This window comes from Carlito syrichta, unplaced genomic scaffold, assembly GCF_000164805.1.
Source record: "Carlito syrichta isolate Samal-C Ts95f unplaced genomic scaffold, Tarsius_syrichta-2.0.1 Scaffold301673, whole genome shotgun sequence".
NCBI classification, from domain to species: Eukaryota; Metazoa; Chordata; class Mammalia; order Primates; family Tarsiidae; genus Carlito; species Carlito syrichta.
The window spans coordinates 138,914-164,853 of record NW_007245769.1 but is presented as its reverse complement, the minus strand read 5'-3'; the positions used below and the strand labels follow the sequence as shown (position 1 = coordinate 164,853).

At 35.2% G+C, this 25,940-nt stretch overlaps 1 protein-coding gene across 1 annotated transcript in view; it reads left to right on the top strand.

Annotated features, from left to right (window-relative positions):
• Window positions 1-25,940, top strand: part of LRP1B (LDL receptor related protein 1B) — a 1,912,798-nt gene that overhangs the window by 1,769,481 nt on the left and 117,377 nt on the right. The window contains exons 69-75 of the mRNA XM_008055101.2: window positions 590-719; window positions 2,520-2,626; window positions 2,966-3,098; window positions 8,930-9,052; window positions 15,393-15,518; window positions 16,237-16,374; window positions 18,258-18,392. Of these exons, the coding sequence (XP_008053292.1) occupies window positions 590-719; window positions 2,520-2,626; window positions 2,966-3,098; window positions 8,930-9,052; window positions 15,393-15,518; window positions 16,237-16,374; window positions 18,258-18,392 (892 nt within the window). The remainder of the gene's footprint in view (window positions 1-589; window positions 720-2,519; window positions 2,627-2,965; window positions 3,099-8,929; window positions 9,053-15,392; window positions 15,519-16,236; window positions 16,375-18,257; window positions 18,393-25,940) is intronic.

The following is a 25,940-nucleotide window of genomic DNA, read 5'->3' as shown; positions in this document are numbered from 1 at the left end:
GGGCTCAGGCAATCCACTCACCTCAGCCTCCCAAAGGCTCAGGATTACAGGCTGAGCCACCGAGCCCGGCTCACCATTCCAACTATAAATAATTCTTTAACCTTTTTGTTCTCTCACAATCTTTATTATCACTTTCATTTATTAAGATTCCATTACCTCATAACTATTTAGTGAAGAATGATTCACTCAGAACAATTTAATTATGATGACGAAGCCATGAAATTTATATTTATTTTACATTCCTTTGTTCTATTATAGCCCACAAAGATAAATGAAAGTGGAAAATTGTTATAATTATGTTGTATACTCATGGGCTTAAAATATGACCATCTGAGCCACTTGTATATAATAGAAATGGTTTTTGCGCTTCACATTTTGTATGCAATAGTTTTCTTGTTTGTGGATTTGTAAACATTTTTCTAAAAATGTAATTTTAATTATATCTGTGTTGTTCTTGACAGAGTAATTGTGAAACAATTTGTTTCAAAAATCAGTTCTAGGTATTCTTTGCATCAGCTTTTTAGTATTGGAGCTTATGGACATTTTTCTAGAAATTTAAATTTAATTACATCTTTGTTGTTCTTTACAGAGAAATTGTGAAGCAAGTTGTTCCAAAGATCAGTTCCAGTGTTCCAATGGTCAGTGCATATCAGTAAAATGGAAATGTGATGGTCATGAAGACTGTAAATATGGGGAAGATGAGAAAAACTGTGAGCCAGGTAAAATGATGACAATGATATTTAATTCAGTTGACATTTTATCTTTTTTTTTTGAGTTGGAGTCTCACTTTGTCACCAGACTGGAGTGCAGTGGCCGCTCCTGGCCACCTCAGCCTCGACCTGCTGGGCTCTGGTGATCCTTCTGCCTCAGCCTTCCAAGTAGCTGGAACTACAGGCGCACGCTACCACGCCTGGTTAATTTTTGATATACTGTGGAGATGAGGGCTCGCCAAGTTGCCCAGGCGGGTCTCGAACCCGCGGGCTCAGGCAATTCACTCACCTCAGCCTCCCAAAGCGCGAGATTACAGGCTGAGCCACTGAGCCTGCCTGACATTTTACCTTGATAGAATTTAAATTTAAGCAACAAAATGCATAAAACAGTGGCAATTATGTCATATATTTGCTATCTTTTAATAAATAGCCTGAAAATCTGTGGATAAATTAATTGATGTGCCCTTTATATTTTTTGAAAGTATTTGGGAAGATAAGATCATTACTTATATATGGGATCCAAGCATTATTCGCCTAAATTCTATTTTCTGGTTTCTCGATCTTATCACACCATTTGGAATTGTCTTCCCAAGAGAGCAAAATGAAATATGCTGAAATTGAGTACAGTAAAAAGCAGGTTTTTAGTTATGGAAATTGAGGTTATGAAACAGAATGTAGTAGTTTCAATATGATGCAAACTGGGAAGAAGCATAAGTATATCATTTGTATTTGTACTTTGGGCTAAAATCAAAATAAAATTAGAAAGCAAATCCAGAGTATGGAAGGAAAAACTATACCACCAATTATTTGCATTTCTATTTCTTAAATATGACTTTATATATGTTTTCATTAAATACTTATTTTTTCTCAGATATTTTAATTATATTATCTTATAGAACAAAATATACTGAGGGAGAACCATTCTATAAACTATGTATAACCATGAAAGTATTACTTTTGGGAGACTAGAATTGCAAACACTAGCACACATATTATCACGTCCCACTACTGTGTCCATGGTCTATATTGCTAATTGGTTACGTATTTCTTTCTTACTGAATCCAGACATGTTCTTAAACTCTTTATGAATACAGATCTCTAGGCAAACACTGCCAATTAAAAGGAATTATAACTCAAAGAAAAAGCTTTTTATCTTTCCTGGACTAAGCAATTCAGACCACAAAGGCATTATGTAAGTACAATTGGTTATGTAGTGGTCTAACAGAAGGCCAGAAGTCCAGAAGTTTGAATTAAAGTCTAGCGAACCCAAATCCGTAGTTGAAGACAGCTTTCATAATTCCTGTCTTCAGAGGACTAATTAGACTGAGTAGTAGTAATAACATTTATCTACTTGTCATTTAAAATTTTTGTACCATAAGAGTACCATATACAATGACTATATGAATTAACATTCACAATGATTACTAAATATTATTACACTTTTGAAAACAATTTGTAGCTTTAGTAATTTAAAATTGCAAACAATTTCATTTAATTCTTCAAAGTCAAAGGGTTGGAGAATATCAAGTATTTTTTTTTTGTCCTTAGACTAGTGAGTTAACTCTGTACTGCTACTGCACAAGCTGATACATCCCTGAAGAATAGTTAACATGCAATAATTTAATGCAATAATGTTGTAAAGCATATTCTATACAAATTTTTAATACCAGTTGTTGAATATAGTTTAAATAGCATAAACTATTCTTATTACCATCTATAAATTCATATTTTTACATGTTTATACATGGTTTTATCTCCCAAACCTGTTTTCTTACTGTATCTAAATCTCAAATTTATAATTGTATTCAGCTTCTCCGACTTGCTCATCCAGTGAATATATATGTGCCAGCAGTGGATGTATTTCAGCATCTTTGAAATGCAATGGAGAATATGATTGTCTTGATGGTTCAGATGAGGTAAAATTCTTATCATTCAATTAAAATCTTTGAATTACATGAGTTAAGTTTTGGATAACAAGGGTAACAAAAATAAAGAGGCAGAATCTTGATTCTTTGCACTGTCTAAAATGTTAGATGAGTACTTTAAATGCATTCATTTCAGCAAATACCTGAATCTTCATACTGTCCATTATATTAAAACCCATTGTCATTTTCAGAGGTTATATTCATTAAGTCAAAATAAGAGAAAGTCCACACTATAATAAATCTCTAGTATTATAAGCTGCATGTTTATTTTGCCCATGATTGTATCATTATCATTAATGAAAACTGCAGTGCCTATTTGTATTTGAACAGATGGACTGTGTGGCTGAATGCAAGGAAGATCAGTTTCGGTGCAAAAATAAAGCCCACTGTATTCCAATTAGATGGCTGTGTGATGGAACTCATGACTGTGTGGATGGCAGTGATGAAGAGAACTGTGACAGAGGTAAGGTGTTTTTGTTTTTGTATATTTGCCCATAAATGAGAGAATAGAATTGAAGGTGCTATGCAGAATATATAGTGTGTGCTGGCAGCAGAGAATAGGATCATTAAATAATTCTCTTTACTCTTCCTAGTTTCATTATATAACAGCCTGTTCTAAATATGCAAAATCAAGATTAATGTCAAACATAGTATAATCTCAATCTGTGCATGACCAAGACGACCAAAATGCAAGCGTTGGTTGAGTGTCTACCATGAGTAGGACTTCAGAGTAAATGCTGGGTCAGGAATAGGGATGTGTGAAGAACACTGAGTTAGTAGCCACTAGAGCCATAACTACAAAATCTTCTGTATATGTTTCTCTTTCACATTACTTGCCTATTCTGAAAGAATAAGCACAGAATGCTATGCTAAATTGCACACATTGATATGCTATACAATATATAGGTTGCAGGTTGTGCCCCAAATCCCCAAATTTCCTTCTTGTCATATCATTGAGAAAATGACCTACATTGTTTTGTCAGGCTGGAAGACAACTTTCATTTTTGTTATATACTATGCTTAAGCTATGTGAAGGCCATTTCATGACAGATAAAAACATTTTAGTTGTAAACCACCACATTAAACCCAGTCGTTGTTACAGCGTTAGAGTTAATGAGAGTCAATGAGAGCAAAGCAATTGTGTGCTGAAGCTTAAAATGATCACAAATTAAACAATTCTTGTTATTTTTGCATTGTTGAATATGTTGCTTAAATATAAAATGTCTGATGACTTGCTTGCAAAAGTCTCTCAATAGATTTTACATTTTGTAATATTTGGAACATAACTGACAGAGATGATACTAGATATTGCCACATGACCCACGACACCCGGATGTGCACTCCAGGTTTATATAGTTTAAATCTGTCTAACACCTTTACTTCTGTAAATATCTAGTTACCCAAAGAAAAATATCTTCTACTTTTAAAAATATTACTTCAGATGTTTATGATTAGGTAATACTTGTATCCCAAACCTGATAAAGTGGTGTTATATTGAGCAGGAAATATTTTAGTTTTATTTGGAATTTGCAATTCACCATAGAGAGTCATAAAAGGTTGAATGCCCATAATATCTATTTGTACTTGCATTAAGTTCTCACATCCACTTTCTGTAATTGGTCAGTCTAGATACAACAAACTTTGTGGACAGTCTGGTAGTGTTAACTCATGTGCACTTTTCTATTTGAAGACTTTGAAATGACAATTAGGTTACTCCTCATTTTCCATTTTCTAGCAACCACTTTCATCCCTCAGCATCAATCAATTGCTACCACTCTATTTTATTCCCCCATTGCTTCTTGCTTGGACTCATAACTAATAACACCTAACTGGTCTCCAGTACTTCCTATTCACTATTATCAGGGTCATCTTATTTAAGTGTACTTCTGATTATGCCAGTCTTTATTCAACGCTACATAGAAAAAACTCTACCTGGTGGTTAGTGTCACACAAGAATGATTCCATTTTAGCTTCCCAGATATATATTCTACTGCTCCATAACTTGGAAAATCTAGTGACTTTCAGATCTCAAATGATTCTACGAAATATTTAATCTTACTGACTGATAAAAGAACTGAGAGTCTTCAATTTGATCATTTAAAAATATATCAAAGCCCCTCTCCCTCTGATCACACTTCTAATATTTCTTGAGTTACCTAGCTATACAACTAAGTTATAATGAACTATCTTTGTGGTTAAAGTATTTGATCATATAGAGATGTACCTTAAGGCATACCCAAGTTCAGATTTCTAGTATTTAATTTACTCCCAGGAAGTGGCTTAGGTATTAGATAAAGGTATTTTAAGGCGTTGGGGAAATGGGATGCCAGAATACACATCTTTTCTATTCAATCTTGCTATCTCACATCTGGACACACGAGCTAATAGGAACTAAATGTTGGTGACTAAAACGTACAAATGCTGCAGGATAAGCTTGGCACATTTTCCCAGTGAATCAGACTTATACCCCAAATGCTGTGGAATTAAAAACAGCTTCCATATTTTTAAAGGTAAAACTTAAAGACCTCAGGCAGCTTGGTGCTTGCTCTAGACTGAACTTTCTAACTTTACTCTTTATATAATACTGGCCCAAAAGTTTGGAAAATATTCTTTCTAGGAAGTGTCAGCTAAAAAATGGCATAAACTATTTATATAAATCATAAGATATTAGATATTAAAGCTTCTCTCTACCCAAATTAAGATGAGAACTCTTGATGTTTATTTTCTGTGATGACACTCTTGACCAGATTTGTATGAACCTGCCAAGAACTCTGCTATAATTTCGACAAGCTATTGTTAATTAATATATACATTTCAACTTTTCAAATAATCTCCTATTGAGCAGATCAAGAACATGACTAGAAAACTGGAATTTTAATCCAGCCAATCTCTTTAAATAATGCCTTTTTGTTGTTTATGTGTGCTTTATATCATTTTAAAATGAGGTATTTTAAGTGAGACTCAGAATGTCAGGGTACCCCATGATGAATTTTTTGAAATGCAAATTCTTTTGCAGTACAACATGATGTCTTTTGTAGGTTATCACAAAACCTTTGCCTTTCTATTACAATTATGAATTCATTTATATGTCTTTTCTTTGTAATAAAAACAGTGGCATGGCCGATACTCTTATGGGGAAAATTATAATGTTATCTAATGCAATACCATGGGGAACTCATTTTTTAACAAGACATATATGTACTACAAATAGCGTTTTCTAAAATAATCAGAGATGTCAAGAGTTCACAAATTCTGTTTGAATTTAATCCATTGTAAAATGGAGAATGCAATGAGATTTAGTCATTTGAATCTTTATTATGAAACAAACTCTCCTTCATGTTCTATGGGTTTGATTTTGAATTAAGGCATTACTCATCTCATATTGATATTCATGTTTTCAATTTTTTTAGTATGAAAGACTCCACATGCTATTTTAAAAATTGTTTTCAGAGTGAAAGGGTTGTTAAATAGTACCATATTTTATTGCATGGATTTTGGTAATTGAGATTAATTTCAGAATTATAGCATTATAGAACTCAGCACTGCAGAAGTTTGAAAGAAAGGGGTACTCCAATGATGGATGGTGCCCTATCAGAAGTCTCATATTGTAATATTCGTTAAAGTGGACTCACCCAGGACCAGCTTTTGTCTGGGTTTAGAATTTGGCAGTCCCAAAAGATGCCAATGTTAACTGACCCAGTTCTGCTAAGCATTTTTGCAGAAAATCTTACTATTATTCACATCAATAGCACTATAAATTGTTGATCTGAGCTTTAACTATCACTGAAGATCTTAAGCAATCTGTCTTTATTTTCATAATCCTATTTATTTATCATTAAATATATCATTTTTTAAAAAGTTGACTTTCTCAAATCTGTCACCAAGCCATCCCTCTCTTTCTCTTTCTCCCCCACCTCTCTGTTAACGACCTCACAGCAATAATAAAAGTCAGGAGGTTTTTTTTCAACACCTGGTTACCAATTTAACAAATTTACCTGTAGCTTTGCTCAGGCTTCTCCCTTTCTTCTTCTTAAAGTGGAAGACTTGTCTTACCTCCAGGGTAAGGCTATTCCTTTTATTTTGCTCTAGATCTCAAATCTCTACCATTCCCTGGATTCTCAAGAAACTCATATCAGCTACCCTTTCTTCCACCTGTATCCTCAAACATACTTTGTCTACTGAATTATTCCTAGAAGCATTTAAATGTGTTCAGGCATCTGTTTTCTTCCACACAAGCAACTAGGTCCACTTACCACCTGAATTTCATGTCTCCTCCTTCCCTTTACTAGTCAAACTTCTGGAAAGAGATGTCGCCATTCACTACTTTTTTCTTCATCTCATTCAGCAACCAACTATAATCATTTCACTAAAACCATTGATACTTCACTAAACCTACTTTCTTAGCATTATTCACATATGATAGGCTTCTTGTTAGGGCACTTTTCCCACATGTTATCTGGTACCTCTTATTTTAGATGTTTCTCCAACTACTCTGGTTACCATTCCTCGGTGTCTTTTGTAAACTTCTCTTTGCACAATCTGGTTTCCTCTGTGTTCTCTCTCAAACTTCAAATAATAACTATATTCTGATCACTCCCAGATGCACATTTATAGCTCAGAACCTATTGTATAATTCATGCATACTTATCCACTAACCTACCACATGGTCATCTACCAGTACCTTAAATGAACTGTGTCATTATTTCTCCTAAGCCTGCTCCTCCCTTGTGTTCCTTTATTTATTGAACAACAACAGCATCCACCAAATGGTTCAAACAAACCATAAATTGAGTACCATGCTTGTCTGCTCACGCTCCTTTGCCATCCTGAGGTATTTAGCCATCAGGTCCTGAGGATTTTGCCTTCTGAAGAGCTCTCAAATATAGTTCTTTTACATCAGTTTACCATCAGTTCTTTTCTGCATTGCCACAACTCCTCTTCAAATTGGTCTTTTTCCTCCAACTTTGAGGTTACTGTTTCTACCTTCATTTACAGCTTCTCCACACCACAGCTAGTGTTTTCGTTCTCACATCCAAATATGATTCAATCATTTCTTAAGTTAAACTTTTTGCCACTGAAAATGAAATATCAGAGATTTGTGTGGCAAGTCAAAACTCAGAGCAAAAAGGGTTTTTTGACCTTTACAAGCTTAGTTATATTATTTCCTCCAAAGTACATCCACAAGATGAACAAATGGCTATCACTACATATTTTCTCAGCTTGCAAAGATGACTTCTGTCACTCCCTGTCCTATGTTCTAACGCATTCATTTTTAAATATGTCAATATTTTTAGTAAGTCAAACCTAACCAACCTAGGAACCAAATAACTTGTCATATGTATGAGGCTTAAGTAGGTAGTGTAATACTATGAGGGCAATGTTATCTTAATTCCAAAATCTTTTTTTGTTTCCCCAGGTATTTCTTGCAAGTATCTTATAAATCATTTTAATCTTACTCTTTTGAAACATATAAAATCACTGAGTTCCAGAGAAATTCATAGCCTTGTCCAAAGCAAGACAAGAATTCACAGTCCCTAGCTCTCTAATCATTGTGGTCTCCACTATATATTGCTACACCATTAGTCATATAACTCAAATTTATTAGTTCTTTGGGTCCTTTTTATGTGTAGATGTACTATCAATTTCAAATTAGAATATTTGTGGATTTCTGATGATGTTTATTATTTGTGAAAAAAGAAAACAATGCAAACATTTAAAAAATCTCCCCAAAATATGTCATGTGTAATTTTTATAATAAAAATTGGAATATTGCATGATTTAGCCAAATTGCTATTGCTATTCAAAATTAATTGTTTCTTTGTAACTAAAAATAACTTTTTCTGATTATTCTAAGTTTTTAGTGATCCAATTTGTTAGCATTCCAGATACAGTCGAATTGTCTAAAAACCTTGAAAGTAGCTTTTCGTTCCAGAACAACAGGATTTTTAAAAATAGAAGATTTTTGAAAATCTAAATTTCTTTGCATTCAGTAACATAAAAATTATGTGAAACAAGATAACAGATTAAAAAATACCCTCTTACTACCATCTCATTAGTATTCTTTAAATACATATGATACATATATGAAAGTGTATTAGAATGTTTTGACAAATAAACCATGAATATATCTATATATTTTTTAAAATTGGACATCACCTGTTCTTAGAATGATGCAGGAAACAAATATAAAGAGCTAGAAATGAAATACAGTTTGCTAAGTATTAGAAGACTATGTGTTCTGCTGAGTGGCGTTGATTATGCTCAATCTCTGTCTCTTTTTATTTTAAAATAAAGGAGGAAATATATGTAGAGCTGATGAGTTCCTTTGCAACAATTCCCTTTGCAAACTGCGTTTCTGGGTGTGTGATGGAGAAGATGACTGTGGAGACAACTCTGATGAAGCCCTTGATATGTGTGGTATGGCATTTCATGTGGCTCTAGATTATACTTTCATCTCTTGGTCTCATGCACCAGCATGAATCAATGATGTGGTGAGGTGAACTACAAATTCTACAGGCCTGGGGTGAGGTAGATAAAGTATCACTACAGACACAGCTTTTGTTCAGGTAATAAAGAGATTACCCTGTTCAAAGTTTATGACTTTAGTGAGCCCTCCTAAATCTGAACTTGCACATGTCAACGCTATTCAAAGGACAGATTATAGCCTCCCTGGGAGGATTTAGAGTAGTTGACCTCTTGCATTCAGCAAGGTTCCTATAAGAATTTTGGCACACCACATGGATGTTTTAGGCTACAATTTTTTTTTTGACAAATAAGTAAATAGAAAAAAACATGAATAATGAAAGTCAGATAGTGCTACAAGTCACCCACTACTGAAATTGTTCAGAGAAAGGATATATAATCACAAGTGTTAAGCAGAGGGCTGAAATTATGAGTTAACAATTTAACCAGAAAATCTTGTTTTTTTCTTTTATTTTATATTCAGGGGATCCATTTGTGAGTTTGTTCCGTGGATATACTGTGTAATTGGTGAGATCTGGGCTTCTAGTGAACCATCCCTGAAATAGTGAATATAGTGCCCAATAGGTAGTTTTTCACTCTTCAGTTCCCTCACACCCTCCCTCTTTTTCAGTTTCCAGTGTCTATTATTTTCCTCTTTATGTCCACAAGTACGCATTGTTAAACCCGAAGGTCTTAACAAAGTCGTTCTTTCTCTGATTTCAGATTTCTTGATTGATATTGGTCAAGTGTACGCTTATGCAACCAACATACAAATGTTCAATTACAGATCAACAAAATAAAGGATTTCTTATATTTTTATAAGCATTTTTAGTTCCTCTTCTCATACTTTTATCTAGTCTCAGCAAGAAATGTAGTTTTATCTTTAGTTTAAAGGATAATACTACCACTTCAGATCTAACTAAATAGCATATCAGGGACATTAAGGAAAATGTTACATGAGTTTATGAACTTAATTTTTTTCTATTTGTTGCATGAAATGTAAACAATATTTTTTATAGATTACCACATTTAACTACTGATGTTACAGTTGGGAAGAATATGAAACAAGAAGGTGCTTTATTTTTTAAAGTATTTAAAATTGAGAGTGACAAAGGTCTTGGAGAGTTTTTTTATTGGTACAACTGATGAGTGATGCAACCAAATTTCAGTTTTCCTGACTCAATCTTAAAAATGGTTGGCAGAGAATCACCAAAGATTATATTGTTTCTGAAGCACAGTGTATCAAACATCTGAGAGCTTATCTACCTATGATTTTTAGAAACTGTCATTTTTTTTTTCATTCTTTACTCCACTTGACCCTTGTCCATAAGCCAGGAGTGGAATAGGAAATGTCTAATCACAAGTTAATTAAGGCTGCAGAGTCACAATCCCCCATGACCACTTCCAGGACTAGAAAATGATTCTTAGAAGCATCTCCACAGAGGACTGATGAAAACCCTTATAAAATCCAGCTCGACTGTCTAAACCTCTTGCATTCCTCTCTGTGATCAGTATCAACACTGAGTCAAGTTATTATGGGCCAGAAACTGTGCTAAGTAATTGATATAAAAATAGTTCTTATTCTCAGATAGTCTTATTCAAAGAGATCTTATTCAGGTTGGACAAATAATAATTTCTATACATTGTATTTCAAACTATGATAAAATTTGTTGAAAAGTGCAGACAAGGCAGAGAGCAATAAGAGGCACTCTGGCTAAAGGGCACTCTGTCTAAAAGGCACCATAGACAAAGTGAATAACATGGAAAACAGAGTCATTCATTCATTCATTAAATATTTGTTAAGCACGAGACTATGCTTAGTTTTGGTGATATAATGAGAGAAACACATGGACTCTGACCTCACAGAGCTTAAAATCTAGTGGAATTTGGTTACTATTGCTCACAAAAATATATAATTACAAGTTGCTATACTTGCTATGAAAAATATATAGTAATTTATAAATGTGCAGAATAGAAAGATTTTTATTCTTTTTAAGATATGAGAAATAACATTTGAGTTTGGGTCTGGGAAATATATAGCAACTGAACAGGTGAAAGGATTGGAAGTGGTAGTGGAAGAGGACACAATGCTGTAGAAAATCAGAAGTTTGAAGGCCCTGAGGCAGAGCAGTCGTGACTTAATGAAGAAACAAAAAGATCCATATCCCTGGAGAGTACAGAGCTCCTTGATTTACCAGATTACATCCAGATAAACCCATTGTAAATTAAAAATACCATAATTCACAGTGAGCTTTTGCTTTATAAAATTTTCAACTTATGATGGATACATCAGAAAATAACTCCATATTAAAAGTTGAGGAGCATACTGAATATGTACTGCTTTTACACCATCAAAGTGAAAAAAGAAATCATAAATTAAACCTCTGTTTAAGTTGGGAATAATCTTTATTGGTTTAGGATAAAGCTAGAGACAGCAGAGATACCAGAAACTTTCTGCACCTTTGTAGGGATTTTTAGTTTTAGCTGGAAAGCAACTAGAAATACTAAGTTTTTAGCAGAGAAGGCACATGGTCATATTTACATTTTACAAATATCGAATAGAATGAAGTAGGAGTAGTTAACACGATTGAAGTACTTAATAACAGAGATAGGAGAATAATTTATTCCTATCTAAAAGTAATTTCTCTACTAGCTTCGGAACCCATCTTCCCCTTCTTCCCTTCTTCTTCTAGAACCATCCATCTTTCCTGAAACATGTCATTATGTTGGTTTCTCTGTTGCAATACTTTTCTATATTTTTTGTGGCTATTAGTTTGGCAAGCTATGCTATTAGTTTGGATTGTTTTGACAACAACATGTGATGGCAAAGTGTAGACAGATTTAAAAGTGATGTAAAAGGCAAAATAATTGAATTAAGTAATGGATTGAATATGATGCGTAAGAGACAGAAAGTTGTGAAGTATAATGTATAGGTTGCTTTTGCTTGTGCCTTTGAATAGATAGAGAACAATTTTGTAAGTAAAGATTAGAAGACTGATTTGGGAGGCATTCAAGGAGACATTCAAGTAGAGCTTTCAAGTAAGTGTTAGATGATTGGTTCTCAAGCTTAAAGGAAAGAGCTGATCTACAGATACAAATTTGACAGTCAGCATAAAATGTGGTAAAAAGTACAATGGAATTTTAAAAGTTGTGCTGAATGAGAGTAAAGCATAGGACAAGAAGGACTTTAGGATAGAATGTTAAGTGACAACACATATTTAAATGAATATGAACTGTGAGAAAACATGGAATGAGTCTTGCTAAAAATAGCAACAAAAAATATAGAAGAGTATTGCAACAGACACACAAACATAATAACATGTTTCAGGAAAGGTGGATGGTTCTAGAAGAAGGGGAAGATGGGTTCCAAAGCTAGTAGAGAAATTACTTTTAGATAGGAATAAATTATTCTCCTATCTCTGTTATTAAAAATAGTGAAATGATTTGATATACTCTGTGTAGATACAGATAGATCTGCGATTATTTAGTGAAATGTTAATACATTTTCCATCTCTATTTTTTCTAACTTTTTGTGTGCAGTAGGAAGCATGCTTATATATAGAAGGTGGAAGTGTGGTGTAGATAGTTTAGAAAGAACACAGATCTGAAATTTTGCAGCTAAAGTAAGAGTGATATGCCTAGAAATGGATGTGTGTGTGTGTGTGTGTGTGTGAGCATCATCTAAGTTGAAGGTTTCATTAGATATCTAAGATGAAAAAGAGAAAAGGGTCAGAAAACCTAGGTTAATTTCTAAACTCATGTAGTACTTAGAACTATGTAATATGGGTCAATGTAATATGGGTCATGAGTAAATAACAATAGGGAGAGAATAAAAACAAAAAAGTATTGGTAAAAAGGAAAAAGGTAAAGGTTACGAATGGCTAGAATTTCAGGTAAACCTGAAGAGTAGTTATAATGACACTGATTGAATTAAACATCTCGAAAGAGGAGATTGTGGTCCAAATCTGGGATGTTCAACTTAGTGGTTTTTTAGATAAAATAATTGTAGAAAACAGCAAATATATGCTGCAACCACATATATCAGTTGATATTCTTATCAGCAAGCGACAGAAATTGTCACTGGCTTATTAAGAAAAGAAATTTATTGAAATCCACCAATGTCTGCAACCTTTAAGACAGTGATGGCCTACAGGGATTCAAGTAAAAAGAATTGGGCAGCCGGGCTTGGTGGCTCAGCCTGTAATCCCGCGCCTTTGGGAGGCTGAGGTGAGTGGATTGCCTGAGCCCGCGGGTTCGAAACCCACCTGGGCAGCGAGACCTCATCTCTACAATAAATCAAAAAATCAGCCGGGCGTGGTAGCACATGCCTGTAATTTCAGCTACTTGGAAGACTGAGGCGGAAGGATCGTAGGAGCCCAGCAGGTCGAGGCTGCGGTGGCCGGGAGTGGCCACTGCACTCCGGTCTGGGTGACAGAGACTCCAACTCAAAAAAAAAAAAGAATTGGGCATAAAAAACTCAAAGAGCCAAATTTTGGGTTTCCTCATGCAACTGTTTAAGTAATTTAGGATGCTGGAATAAATTTAAATAGAGAGAAAAAAACTATGATGGAACATGCTACAGTCTTTAGTGAATTGGAGAACAGGTGATGTTTATGAGATTGAAGAGAAAATAGCAGTGTGATAGGAATAAAATCAAATGTGTAACCCTCAAAATAACAGTATTTTGTTTTAAAAAAATATAATGTGTGCTGTGCATGGTGGTTCACACCTATAATCCTAGCACTTTAGGAAGCTGAGGCAGGAGGATTGCTTGAGGCCAGTTGTTCAAGACCAGCCTGGACATCATAGAGAGACCTCATCTCTGCAAAGCATCAAAAATTAGCCTGGCACGGTGGTACATGTTTGTAGTCTCAGCTACTTGGGAGGCTGAGGTGGAAGGATCGCCTGAGCCTAAAAGCTTAGCTGCAGTGAACTGTGATTGTGCCACAGCGTGGGTGACAGAGTGAGACCCAAACTCAAATAAAAAATATAATGTGAAGATATGGTAATAAAGTTCTGGAAGTTGTGGTAGGAAACTAGGATGTTTACAAACATGAGAAACCATGAGATCTGGTTTTTCTCATGACTTTTTGAGAATCAGAAGATAGGATATAAAATTGGAGACGTAGGATATCTTTCTGTAAAAGTTAATGAAGAACTGAACTATTGTGATTGTAACTGGTAGTGTGGAAAGAGGGAGGCTCGGGGACATTATCAACAAGACGTGGTGACTACTCAGAGTTGATGGTCAATGAGAGGAATGCATTCAGAATATTTCCAGATTTTTGGCTATGGGGTGCCACTACCTGAACTATGGAAATAAGACAAAGACAACATTTAGGGAGAATGGTTCAAGGGAGAATGAAAAAGAATTCAGTGGTGGATTTGAAATTTCTAAGGGGGTGTCCTATAACCAATTATAAGGTACTCCAATGAGATAGGGAATTGAAAGTCTTCAGGGTATAGTGGCAAGTAAATCAGTGACAGTGAATGAAACTATTTAAGCAAACAATTCACGAGTGAGAACATCAGGGGAACAAAGGTAGAGGCCTGGAGAATTCCATTTGTGAAAATGAAGACTAATTACAGATACTTCCTACCTTAAGAGTGGAAGTTTTCAGATTAGATAGCAATAGAGGGGACAAATGTAAAATCTCTGGCTTTCATTGTTTTTCCTCTAAGTCTCCTGCCCACACACACACACACACACACACACACACACACACACGCACACACACACTCACGTGTACGTTAAAGATAAATAAGATCACCTATGTGCCTCAAATGTGTATCTAAACTTTTGTTTTCAAAAGGCAGAAAGTAAGAAACTTAGCTATCTTATTGTTGAGACTTTGTTTGTTTTCACTGAATAACCTACTTTCAATTTTGGGCCTGTAACATATGCTTTGCTCCAGCTCTATGCTGTGTGAAATTGCTCTTTGAGATAGCTAAGTGTCCTGCCATGTTGTATAAATTGTACGCATAAATTAATTTGGTACACCAAGTGAAGTCAGCTTAGATAAGGAATCTGGAAATGAGACCATACAGCTTGGCTCTTTCTTACTTCATTTAAGATCCTCAGCTGTGCACTCTTTTCTGTAGTTAATATAAATCACTAGAATTATCACAAATGCTTCTATTATCCACTAGTAGACAATTTTTGCGAACGATATTTAAAAATCTAGATTATGAATTTGAAAGTAATGGAAACAAAAAGACAAAGGAAGGATATTCTTCCCAAGTCAGTGTACACAAAAGACCTGCTTTGGTCTCTCTCTCTCTTTTTTTTTTTCAGTTAAATTTCTTTGCCCACCCACAAGACCTCACAGATGCAGAAATAACAGAATATGCCTGCAGTCTGAGAAAATATGCAATGGGATTGATGACTGTGGGGACAACTCAGATGAAGATCACTGCAGTGGTAAATCCAGTTAATGTGTAATAATTGATTTGGTGACAGCTACAAGATACTATAATGACTTTGGGGATTAAAAAATTAAAAAATATAATTTTCATGTGACTGTCTAAGGGTATTTTTCTCAGGTATTTGACCTTTGGACACGCTATACAAATAATCCACTAACATTTCATTTGCTTAGGAGCTGTGTGCATTTATCCGGAGTTCTTACTAGACACGTTATTCCAGAAAATATCAATCGTGGGAAAAACAACCTACTGGTTTAAACATTTCTTTCGTAAAAATGTAGTTCGTTTCTTGAAGAAAGGGGGCTTATATAGATTGTTTATATTTGTACACAATCACAGTTTTGAAATTCAAAAAGCTGTTAACACAAAAGGCTTTATTTATCTGTGTAGCAAAATCATTTGGATACACAACTTGACCTGACCTCATCTGAACCATTTATAACACTAAAAAAATAAATAAATCCCACTTAGGGCGACTATTTAAACATTTTCCTGTAGAAATAAGGAGTTATGTACTATAAGGTAAAAACATTGTCACTTTTCTAAAATCCAAAAATTTCCCAATTTTTAAAAAAATCTTGGCCTCAAGATCTTCAAATAAAGGATGGTGGACTCTTTTTACAGTATTTAGTAAAAATTTTGAGCATGTTTTATGTTCAATTAGTACGTTTTGATTCTGTGAAGCACTAATTATTTTTTAAATGACTCTCTAGGTAAGCTTACATATAAAACAAGACCTTGTAAAAAGGATGAGTTTGCCTGTAGTAATAGAAAATGTATTCCCATGGATCTCCAGTGCGATCGACTTGATGACTGTGGAGATGGTTCTGATGAGCAAGGATGCAGAATACGTGAGTTTGTTTTCTGTAAATCAAAGTGCAGTGACATACAAGTCCAGTTTCTGCTCAAACATGACTAAAATATTCTGGATGGAAAGATTGCTCTTCAAAATGTCCCTAAGCAATGCTCTTTTCTAAAGCCTTCTCCAAAGCAACTGTAGGACATTACCTAAGTTAATTTCAGAAAGTATGAAGCAGACAAAGTTGATTTTGTAATAAGTATCCCTATTAGAGCAGAAGCTAAGAAATCAATATTTAAATACCGACTTCGAGGGCAGTTAAAAAAAATCGATATCCTTTATTATTTTGTTTTATGACATACAAACTTAGTATTTATAACTTTTATAAACAGTGATATTTGATTGAATGATGGTAAAGGTTGTAATAACTTATTGAATGTTTAAACATTTTGAATCCATGCTGAGTTATTCTTATGGAAAACATGATTATGTTATTTAATTAAAGTGCTGTGATGTTTGAATTATTAGATTCTGGTTGCTAATAATTTTGTGTTTAATACTTGATATTTGATTTTTTATATTAAAGAAAAATAATTAAATTTCTTATCCTAAATTCAGATTGCTAACAAAAGTCACAAAATACTTCCTACATTCTGCATCTTTTATTTTTTCCTATTTCTGCATCAAAGTATTTCTTCACTGAGTATTGAAACAATGCCAATCAGGATATGACCAAATATATCTACACCATGGTATCATTTCACTGGTGTATTTTAATTAATTGTAAAATATTTGAGTCAGTGGAGACTAATTAAAGTTCTCATATTTCTTTCTTTTTCTTTTTTTGTTTTTTGAGTTGGAGTCTCACTCTGTCGCCCAGACTGGAGTGCAGTGGCCGCTCCCGGCCACCGCAGCCTCGCCTGCTGGGCTCCGGAGATCCTTCCGCCTCAGCCTTCCAAGTAGCCAGAAGTACAGGATTGAGCTACCATGCCCAGTTAATTTTTGATTTGTTGTAGCGACGAGGTCTCACCAAGCTGCCGGGGTGGGTCTTGAACCCGTGGGCTCAGGCAATTCACTCGCCTCTGCCTCCCAGAGTGCCGGGATTACAGGCTGAGCCACCAAGCCCGGTCTCTCATATTTCTTAAAAATTGATTTGTTTAAGTAACTTAGAGAAAATGCAATATTGCTTCTATAGTAATGTTCCTTTCATTTATTTGCCTTCCACATTTTTTTAAAATGGAAGAATAAAGCAAGGGAATTGCAACTGCTATTCTGAAAATTGCAAGTATCTCTTTGTCCTAATAGTGTTGCAGCCCATGACCGACTACTGGAGCATGTTACACACTCAAATGTGATTTCTCATACATGTGTCCAGGCTAAAAAATTGTAAACTACTAATTTAGACTACCTGTTTGAGTAATGTACTACTGATTTAGACTACCTGTTTGAATAATTTATTGCTAACCTAAACTTAATATTCATCAATTCAATAAAGAGCACTACTTTATTTATTGAATTGATGAACTGATGAATATTAAGTTTAGGTTAGCAATAAATGCCCAAAACTCTAGGTAGCTTTTGGAAAAGTTTTGGTTCTTAGAGAAGAATATAGTACTTACATATGATCCCACTTTAAAGATAGCCTGTCATTAGAATCACTGACTCTTGACTTCAGTTTAGAAAGTAGCATAGCTTGATAACAACTGTAAAAAATCAGCTGTTGGCAGCTTGGTCTAAGCTATATTTAGTGTAAATGAGTTTGATTTTTATCTGCTCCTGTACCTTTATAAGAAATGAGGGCTTATATAGAGAGAAGACCATAACCTTATATATTTAAAAAGTAATAATAAATATCAGTTCAAATTTTTTAAAAAAGTAAACTCCCACTTCAGAAATTAGAATTTTATTCGTTTTAATCATATTTTTAAATCCTAGCTTCCACAGAATATACCTGTGAAGATAATGTGAATCCATGTGGAGAAGATGCATATTGTAATCAAATAAAAACATCTGTTTTCTGTCGCTGTAAGCCTGGATTTCAGAGAAACATGAAAAACAGACAATGTGAAGGTAGAGTACATTTCCTCAACAGCTGGCTCTTAAATCTTTGGGTTATAAAAAGATTCCAAAGGCTGCTAAATTGTAAGATGACAGGGGATTGATTTTCATCAAAATGGTGTGTATCTATGGGATACCATTTCACTTATGAGAGTGAATGTCTCTGGGGTCAAGAGCTTGTTTGTTTGTAGAGTTAAACTAACCATTACTGAGGCTACAGAGCCTTTTCTGTAGCAAATTCAAACCTGCAGGAATTTCAATTCTATTGTTACAATTCAGTTTTGAAATGCAAATAATGAAGTTGCAAGTTCAGGAACTATTCGAGAATTAGACTCCCTTCATGAAAAAATATGTTTATGATGACCCATTTCTTTTGAATGTGACATTTGCAATACTGGAATAGGTAATTCTCATTTAGAAAATTGTGGGGTTTTTTCCCCCTAATACCACGTTTTAAGCAGTATTATCATAATGTGTCTAAAAATTCAGTCAGGCTCTAAATAAATCTCTGTCAACTTACTTGAGATCTTTTAAATATTGAGCATGTAGGAAGATAGCCAGAATTTTATAGTAAGTAAGTAAATACAATTTACATCAAGCCTTTAACTACAGAACCATGGAATATAGACCTATATACACTTTCTGCAGGTTTCTTCAGTAATACTGATATTTGCATTCGCATTCACCTATTATTGTGAGTAGAGCTAGCCAAACCTAAAATGACTAAGTCTGGCTTATCCAGGCAAAATACAAGGCTTAAACTGCTCCCACCAGCTTTTTTCTGTACTGTCTCTTTATAATATTCATGACTTAAGAAAAATACCTTTACATTATGTCAATCAAAATAGAATTATTTAAATAAATTGATTCTACTCATCCGAAAGGGAAAATAATGTAGTCATATCATATTTATGCATGTTTTTAGTTGTATGCTTCTTTGGATTATTCAAGACATTTTATTTCTCCACTCCTATGGAATACTGAAAGCTGACAACCTCGGTTTTCTTTATTTTAATAAAAGAAATATTTTTCACAACTACAGTATTTCTTTTTCCCAGACACTTTTTTCCTGATACCTCCTATTAGTTGTATATAAACACTCACATAAGCACACAATTTAAGATGGTAATTTCAATAACGTTGATTTTCTTTTTTTAAACTAAATTTTAGTTTATTATAGAGATGTGGGGTACAAGTAAGGATGAACTACGTAAGTAGGTTTTATGCAGATGAAGTTTGGGCTTCTAACTGGCCCTTACTCCCCTGGTATAGGACCAGATACCCTTTTTATTGTTACATGTCCTCCATCCTCTTCCATCCTTCCCTCTCCTAGCAGTGCACAGTGACTGCAGATCCCTCCCTTGTGCTAATGTGACTAATGTTCAGGGACCACTTATGAGTGAGAACATGTTGTATTTAGTTATTTGTTTCTGTGATAGATCACTTAGTGTGGTGCTCTCCAACTTTATCAGATTTGCTATGAAGTTCATTTTTTTCTTATTTATGGCTGCATACTACTCCTCATGTATATGTGCCACATTTTCTTTATCTAGTCCACTTTTGATGACTGTAGAGTTGGTTCCATATTTTTGCTATTGTGAATAGTGCAGCAATAAACGTGTATGCAGGTGTCTTTTTTGTAGAATGATTTATGTTCCTCTGGGTATATTCCCAGGAGAGAGATTGCTGGAGCATATGGAAGGTCAATTTTTAGTTCTTTTAGGAATTGCCACACTGCTTTCTATAGAAGTTAAACTAGCTTGGACTCTTACTATCAGTGTAGAAGCGTTCCTTTTCCTCCACACCCATGCCAACATCTGTTGTTTTTTGACTTATTAATGATGGCCATACTTACTGGAGTTAAGTGGTATCTCATTGTAGTTTTGACTTGCGTTTCTCTGATGATTAGGGAGGCTGAGTGTTTTATTTTTTCATGTGTCTGTTGGCTGCTTGTATGTCTTATTTTGAGAGGTGTCTGTACATGTCCTCTGTCTACTTTTGAATGGGATTGTTTGTTTTTTTCCTTTCACTTTGAATTTCTTTTGATCTTAGATGTTAGACTTTTCTCAGATTAATAATTTGCAAAGATCTTTTACTTCTCTAGTTAGGTGGATGCCATGGTATTTCATTTTTGTGTGTGGTTACTGCGAATAGTAGTGTGCTTTTTATTTGGTTCTCTTCCTGCTTGTTGCTGGTGCATAGAAATGCATGTCTTTTGCACGTTGATTTTGTACCCCTAGACTTTACCAGAATCTATTATCAGTGTGAGGAGGCTTTTGACAAACTCCCGGGGTTTTCAAGGTATAGAATCAATCAAAATAGAATTATTGAAATAAATTAATTCTACTCACCCAAAAGGGAAAATAGTGTAGTCATATCATGTACACAAAAGGAATAGTTTACCTTCCTCTTTTCCTATTTGGATACCCCTGATTTCTTTCCTTTGCCTGATTGCTCCAGCTAAGAATTCCAGCCCTATGTTGAACAGGATGGGTGGGAGTAGACTCTCTTTTCTTGTTCCCATTCTTCCAACTTCTGCCCTTTGAGCAAAATGCTGGCTGTGAGTTTATCATACATGGCTCTTACAGTTTTAAGGAATGTTCCTCCTAGGTGCTCAAAGGTTTTTTAAAAATCAAGAATGAATGCTGGCATTTGTTGAATGTTGCTTCTGCATCTAATGATATAATCATGTGGTTCTTTGTTTTACATCTGTTAATATGCTGAATTATGTTTATGATCTTGTGAATGTTGAACCACTACCCCTACATCCCAGGAATGAAGCCTCCTCAGTCATGGTGGATGGCCCTTGACAAGTGTTGAATATGATCTGCTAGAATCTTGTTGAGAATTTTGTGTTTATGTTCATCAAGGAGATTGTCCTGCAATTCTCTTTCCTTGTTGGATCTTTGCCAGACTTGAGTATTGGTATGATGTTGGCTTCATAAAATGAGTTAGGGGAGTTCCATCATTCTTAATTGTCTGTAATACTTTCAATAAGATTGTTATTAGCTTCCCTCATAGAATTGTATGTCTTACAGAATTAAACTGGGAAGCCATCTGGTCCAGGGCTTTTTTTTTTTGGTGGGGGGGAGATTTCCTGGATTGTTATTGGTCTGTTTAGGGTTTCAATTTCTTTTTGTTTCAACCTTGCGAGGTTGTGTGATGTCAGAAAGTCCTCCATTTCCTTTAGGTTTTCTAGTTTATTTGCATACAGATGTTTATAATAATCTCTGATAATCTTTTGAATTTCTTCAGAGTCAGTTGTGACTTTCTCTCCTTAATTTTACCAATTTGGCCAGGGGATCATCGGTCTTATTTATCCTTTCCAAGAACTAACTTTTTGTCATTTTGATCCTGTCTATGACATTTCTGTCTTCTATGTCTTGCAATGAGATTTTATCTTGGTGATCTTAATTCTTCTGCTGAAGTTAGGATTTAGATGATCTTACCTTTCTAGCTCTTTTAAGTGTGACATTAGGTTGTCTACTTGTGATCTTTCTGTTTTCATGATGTGTGTGTGCAATGCTATGAATTTTCCTCTTAACACTGCTTTCATTGCATCCCAGAGATTCTGATAAAACGTGTATTTGCTTTTGTTTGTTTCAAGGAATCTCTTTATTTCTTTCTTGATTTCCATATTGACCCAGAAGTCATTCAGCAGCATGCTGGCTAGGGTCCATGTCATTGTGTGTTTTGGGGGGATCCTGTTGGCAACGCTAATTATTTTTATTCCACTGTGCTTTGAGAATATGCAGGGTATTAATTCAATCTTTTGAAATTTGTTTATGCTTATTTATGTTCAAGAATGTGATTGCTCTTGGAGTACATTCCATGAGCTGATGAGTAGATTGTATATTCAGTAGATGTTAGGTGAAGTATTCTGTAGATGTCTATTAAATCTATTTGATCAAGTATCGAGTTGATTTCCTTGTTGGTTTTTTGCCTTGATGATCTAACTAAGGCTGTTAGTAGGGTAATTAGGACTCCAACTGTGATTGTGTAAGAGTCAATTCCTTTCTTAGATTGCTTAGTATTGTTTTATAAAGCCTGATGCTTCTATGTTGAGTGTATATATGTTTAGGATGGACATTTCTTGCTGGTGAATTGAGCCTTTTATCATTATGCAGTATCCTTCCATGTCCTTTTCAACTTTTTAATTAAAAAGTTTGAGACTGTTTTGTCTGATATCAGAATAGCTACATCTGCCCCCCTATTTATCATTCACTTGAAATTTTGTTTTCCAGCCTCTAATTTTGAGCCTCTGGGTGTCCTTTGCAGTGAGATGAGTTTCCTGAAGGCAGATAGCTGTTGGATCATGCTTCCTTATCCAGTTTGCCACATTATGTCTCTCCAGTGTCACATTTAATCCACTTATGTTCAAATTGATTATTAAAATGTGAGAGTTTATCCCTGTCATAGGACTCTCAGGGGGTTGTTTTGTTTCCTTTTTACTTTTGTATTTATATGTGTGTGTATTTTAATTTTTGTTAGTGCTCCATAAGCTGTTAACTCTGTGCTTGCTTGTACTTTTGTGATGGGTATGATCTTTTTTTGGTTTGTTTGTTTTTCTGTGTTCAACTTCTTCATAATCATCTCCAGAAAGGCTGGTCTGGAAGTAGCATATTCTCTTGGGGGTTGGATGTCTGGGACTGATTTTAGTTCTCCAACATTGATGAAGCTTAGCTTGGCAGGGTAGGAAATTCTTGACTGGAGTTGCTCATCTTTTTTATTTATTTTTATTTTTTATTTTAAAGATGTGGAGTATAATTCAGTATTAGGTATACAAGTGGTTATCTTGCAGGTAAAGTTTGGGCCTCCCTTTGGTCCCCATTTTGCCTGGTTTCAGATCAGGTACCCCATTTTATCTGATCTGATGTTGTGCCTCTCCTCCCACCCATCCCAGCAGGATGCCACTCTGCCAATCCCTTTCTTACAGTATTATGGTTAATGTTCAGGGTCTGCTTATGAGTAAGAACATGTGGTCTCTGTTCTTTGTTTCTGAGATGAATCACTGAATATGATAGAGCTCATCTTTAAGTACATTAAAAATTGGACTCCTCTCATTTCTGTCTTGTAGTAGTGTTCCTGCATATATGTTTAGAGCAATTCCAAGGGGTCTTCCTCAGTAGGTAGTCTGACCTTCCTCTCTCACTGTCTTTAGGATTTTTTCTTTCATGCTTTCATTTTGTGGAGGTGGTATACTATGTGCCTTGGTGATGGTCTTGTTATATGATACCTTTTGGGGTTATCTGACTCTCTTGTGCTTTGATGATAACCTCTCTGGAAAGATGTGGGAAGTTTTCTTGAATGACCTCATGAAATGTGTGTTTCACAGTGTTTCCCATTTTCCTTTCAGCTTCAAGGACACCAGTCAGGTGTAGATTTGGATTCCTGACATAGTCCCACATCTCTCAGAAACTTTGTTTCTTTTTTTGAGCTTTTTTTCCTGTTTTTGACAGATTGGGTTAATTCCATATTTTGGTCTTCAAGTTCTGAGATATTTTCCTGTGCTTAGTTGACCCTGCTTCCTATGCTTGTTACTGTGTTCTTAATCTCCAGGATGAAGTTTTTCATTTCCATTATTTCAGAATGGGCTTTTTTGAAGTTGGCCAAATTCACTTTTACTTCCTGTGTGACTTTAGTGAGCTTTGCTTTTAGTTTGTCTTGATTCCTATTCATTTTTTGCCATCTAATCTCTTATTTCTGTAGCTATCATCTGGGGCAGATTGTTCCAAGGGTTTCCATTGTCTGTGATCTGTTAGCTGCTTTGTCAGACACTGTCTCTTTAGGACTCTGGCATTTCCTGTATGTTTTGTTGATTTTTCTCCATTTGTAGCAGATTTCTCTTCACTCTTTATATTTTCTTTTTTTATTTGGTGCTCTGAAGCTATTTAATTAAGCTCAGTTCTAGGGTTCTTTCTGTGGTTCAACATATGTCACTCAGTGAAAGAGGAAGAGGCATTCACATCTGCTCCCTGTTCTACCTTGTGGCTGGTTTCTGTCACTGCAGAATTTCTCTCTTGCTGTTAGCCACCAGCTATAAACCCTCACTGTTATTACTCTGTTGAATGATGGTCTCCTGTCTACTGTCTGTGGTCTACAGCCCAGTAAACTTCCCTCTAAGAGAGCCCTTGGGTGTCTTTCAGATCACTCCATCCCTGTTCGGGTCTGCAGTCTACTCTTAAAATAGTATAAGTTCTCTGCCATGTAGGAGGGAGTGGGCTCTGCCCTGCTGGGACTCAGGGCCTGAGGGGTTCTTCCTAATCTGACTGGGTAGATGACCACCAGTTACTGGTGGCATACATCAGCCCAGTTCTATCTGCAGGTGGCACCTCCCTGTCCCTGTACCACTAGCCCAGCAGGAACCCACAACCATGGTGACTAACCCAGTGAGAGTCTTTCTCCTGTTCCACTTGGGCTGTGGCTGCCTGCCTCTGCACCTTGCCCAGGACTCCTCCTGTGTGGGACTGATGACTTGCGCACAGCTGACAGGGGGTGAACTGTTCCAAAGTGTCTTTGGCTTACTCACCCACTTTTATCTGCCAGGCAGGGCTTCAGTCCTTGTGTGAGTCTGGTGCACAGTGGTGAATGGGGTGCCTGGATTACTCTGCCCACTGTCATTTTCTGATCTTTATGTGTTCAAAGAGACTTTTGCGGGTTGCAGGGTGTTTCACCCATCCAAAAGTGTTCAAGTTGCCTTAATTTATTATTAGCTGGATCACTACTCTCTACTTTGTTCAGCAAAAAAGACACTTGTCTGCTACTCCATGGTGGCCATCTTGGATCCCCAGCCCCAAGATGATTTTTTTAAACATATATTTGTGAATGGTGAGCTCTGTTTCCTATATATACTTATACATTTAAAAATTCTGCCCTCATTTTTTTTAACTTTTAAATATATTCCACAGCAAATATAACCTGCAAGCTTCATTCTTCATTTAAAATGGTTATGGCTCCTCTCTTTTTATATACTTTAGTTGTGCAAATGAGTAACTTCTGAACTCCAAAATGTTTTCATTTATAGTTAATAAATGAAATTTTCATTGTGAGGGAAATAGTTTTGACTCAGTGTAGAAGAAGATGAATACCTTACCTGAATTTTGTAATCCAAAAATTTAAATTTGTTTATGACCTTCATTTATGTAACTCAAAAAAAAGGCATAATAAATTGCTATTTAATATTAACCCCAGCACTCAATTAGAATTTCTAAGAAGGAAAAAATCAAAAGGAATGGCAGAAGTAGAAAGGAATGAACAGTTATTGAGTGTCATGCACCTTTCTGGGTTTCAGGCATGTGTGGGATTCCTCCATCTTCTTTAAAGGATCATGATTCAGACTTTATTCTAGAGATGAGGAGAAAATGATTCCGGCTAGTATAGTAGTGCGAGAAAAATCACACTGCTTTTTGTTTATTTGGATTTTATATCAAAGGGAAACCATAGTGACAAATAATTACTTGTTCAAAGTTACAGGTGCTGCACAAATCAGAAATATTTGTTGTAATTTTGATGGTTAAGTGCTGATAAGACACATTCTAATTTATCCCTGTAAAATATTTC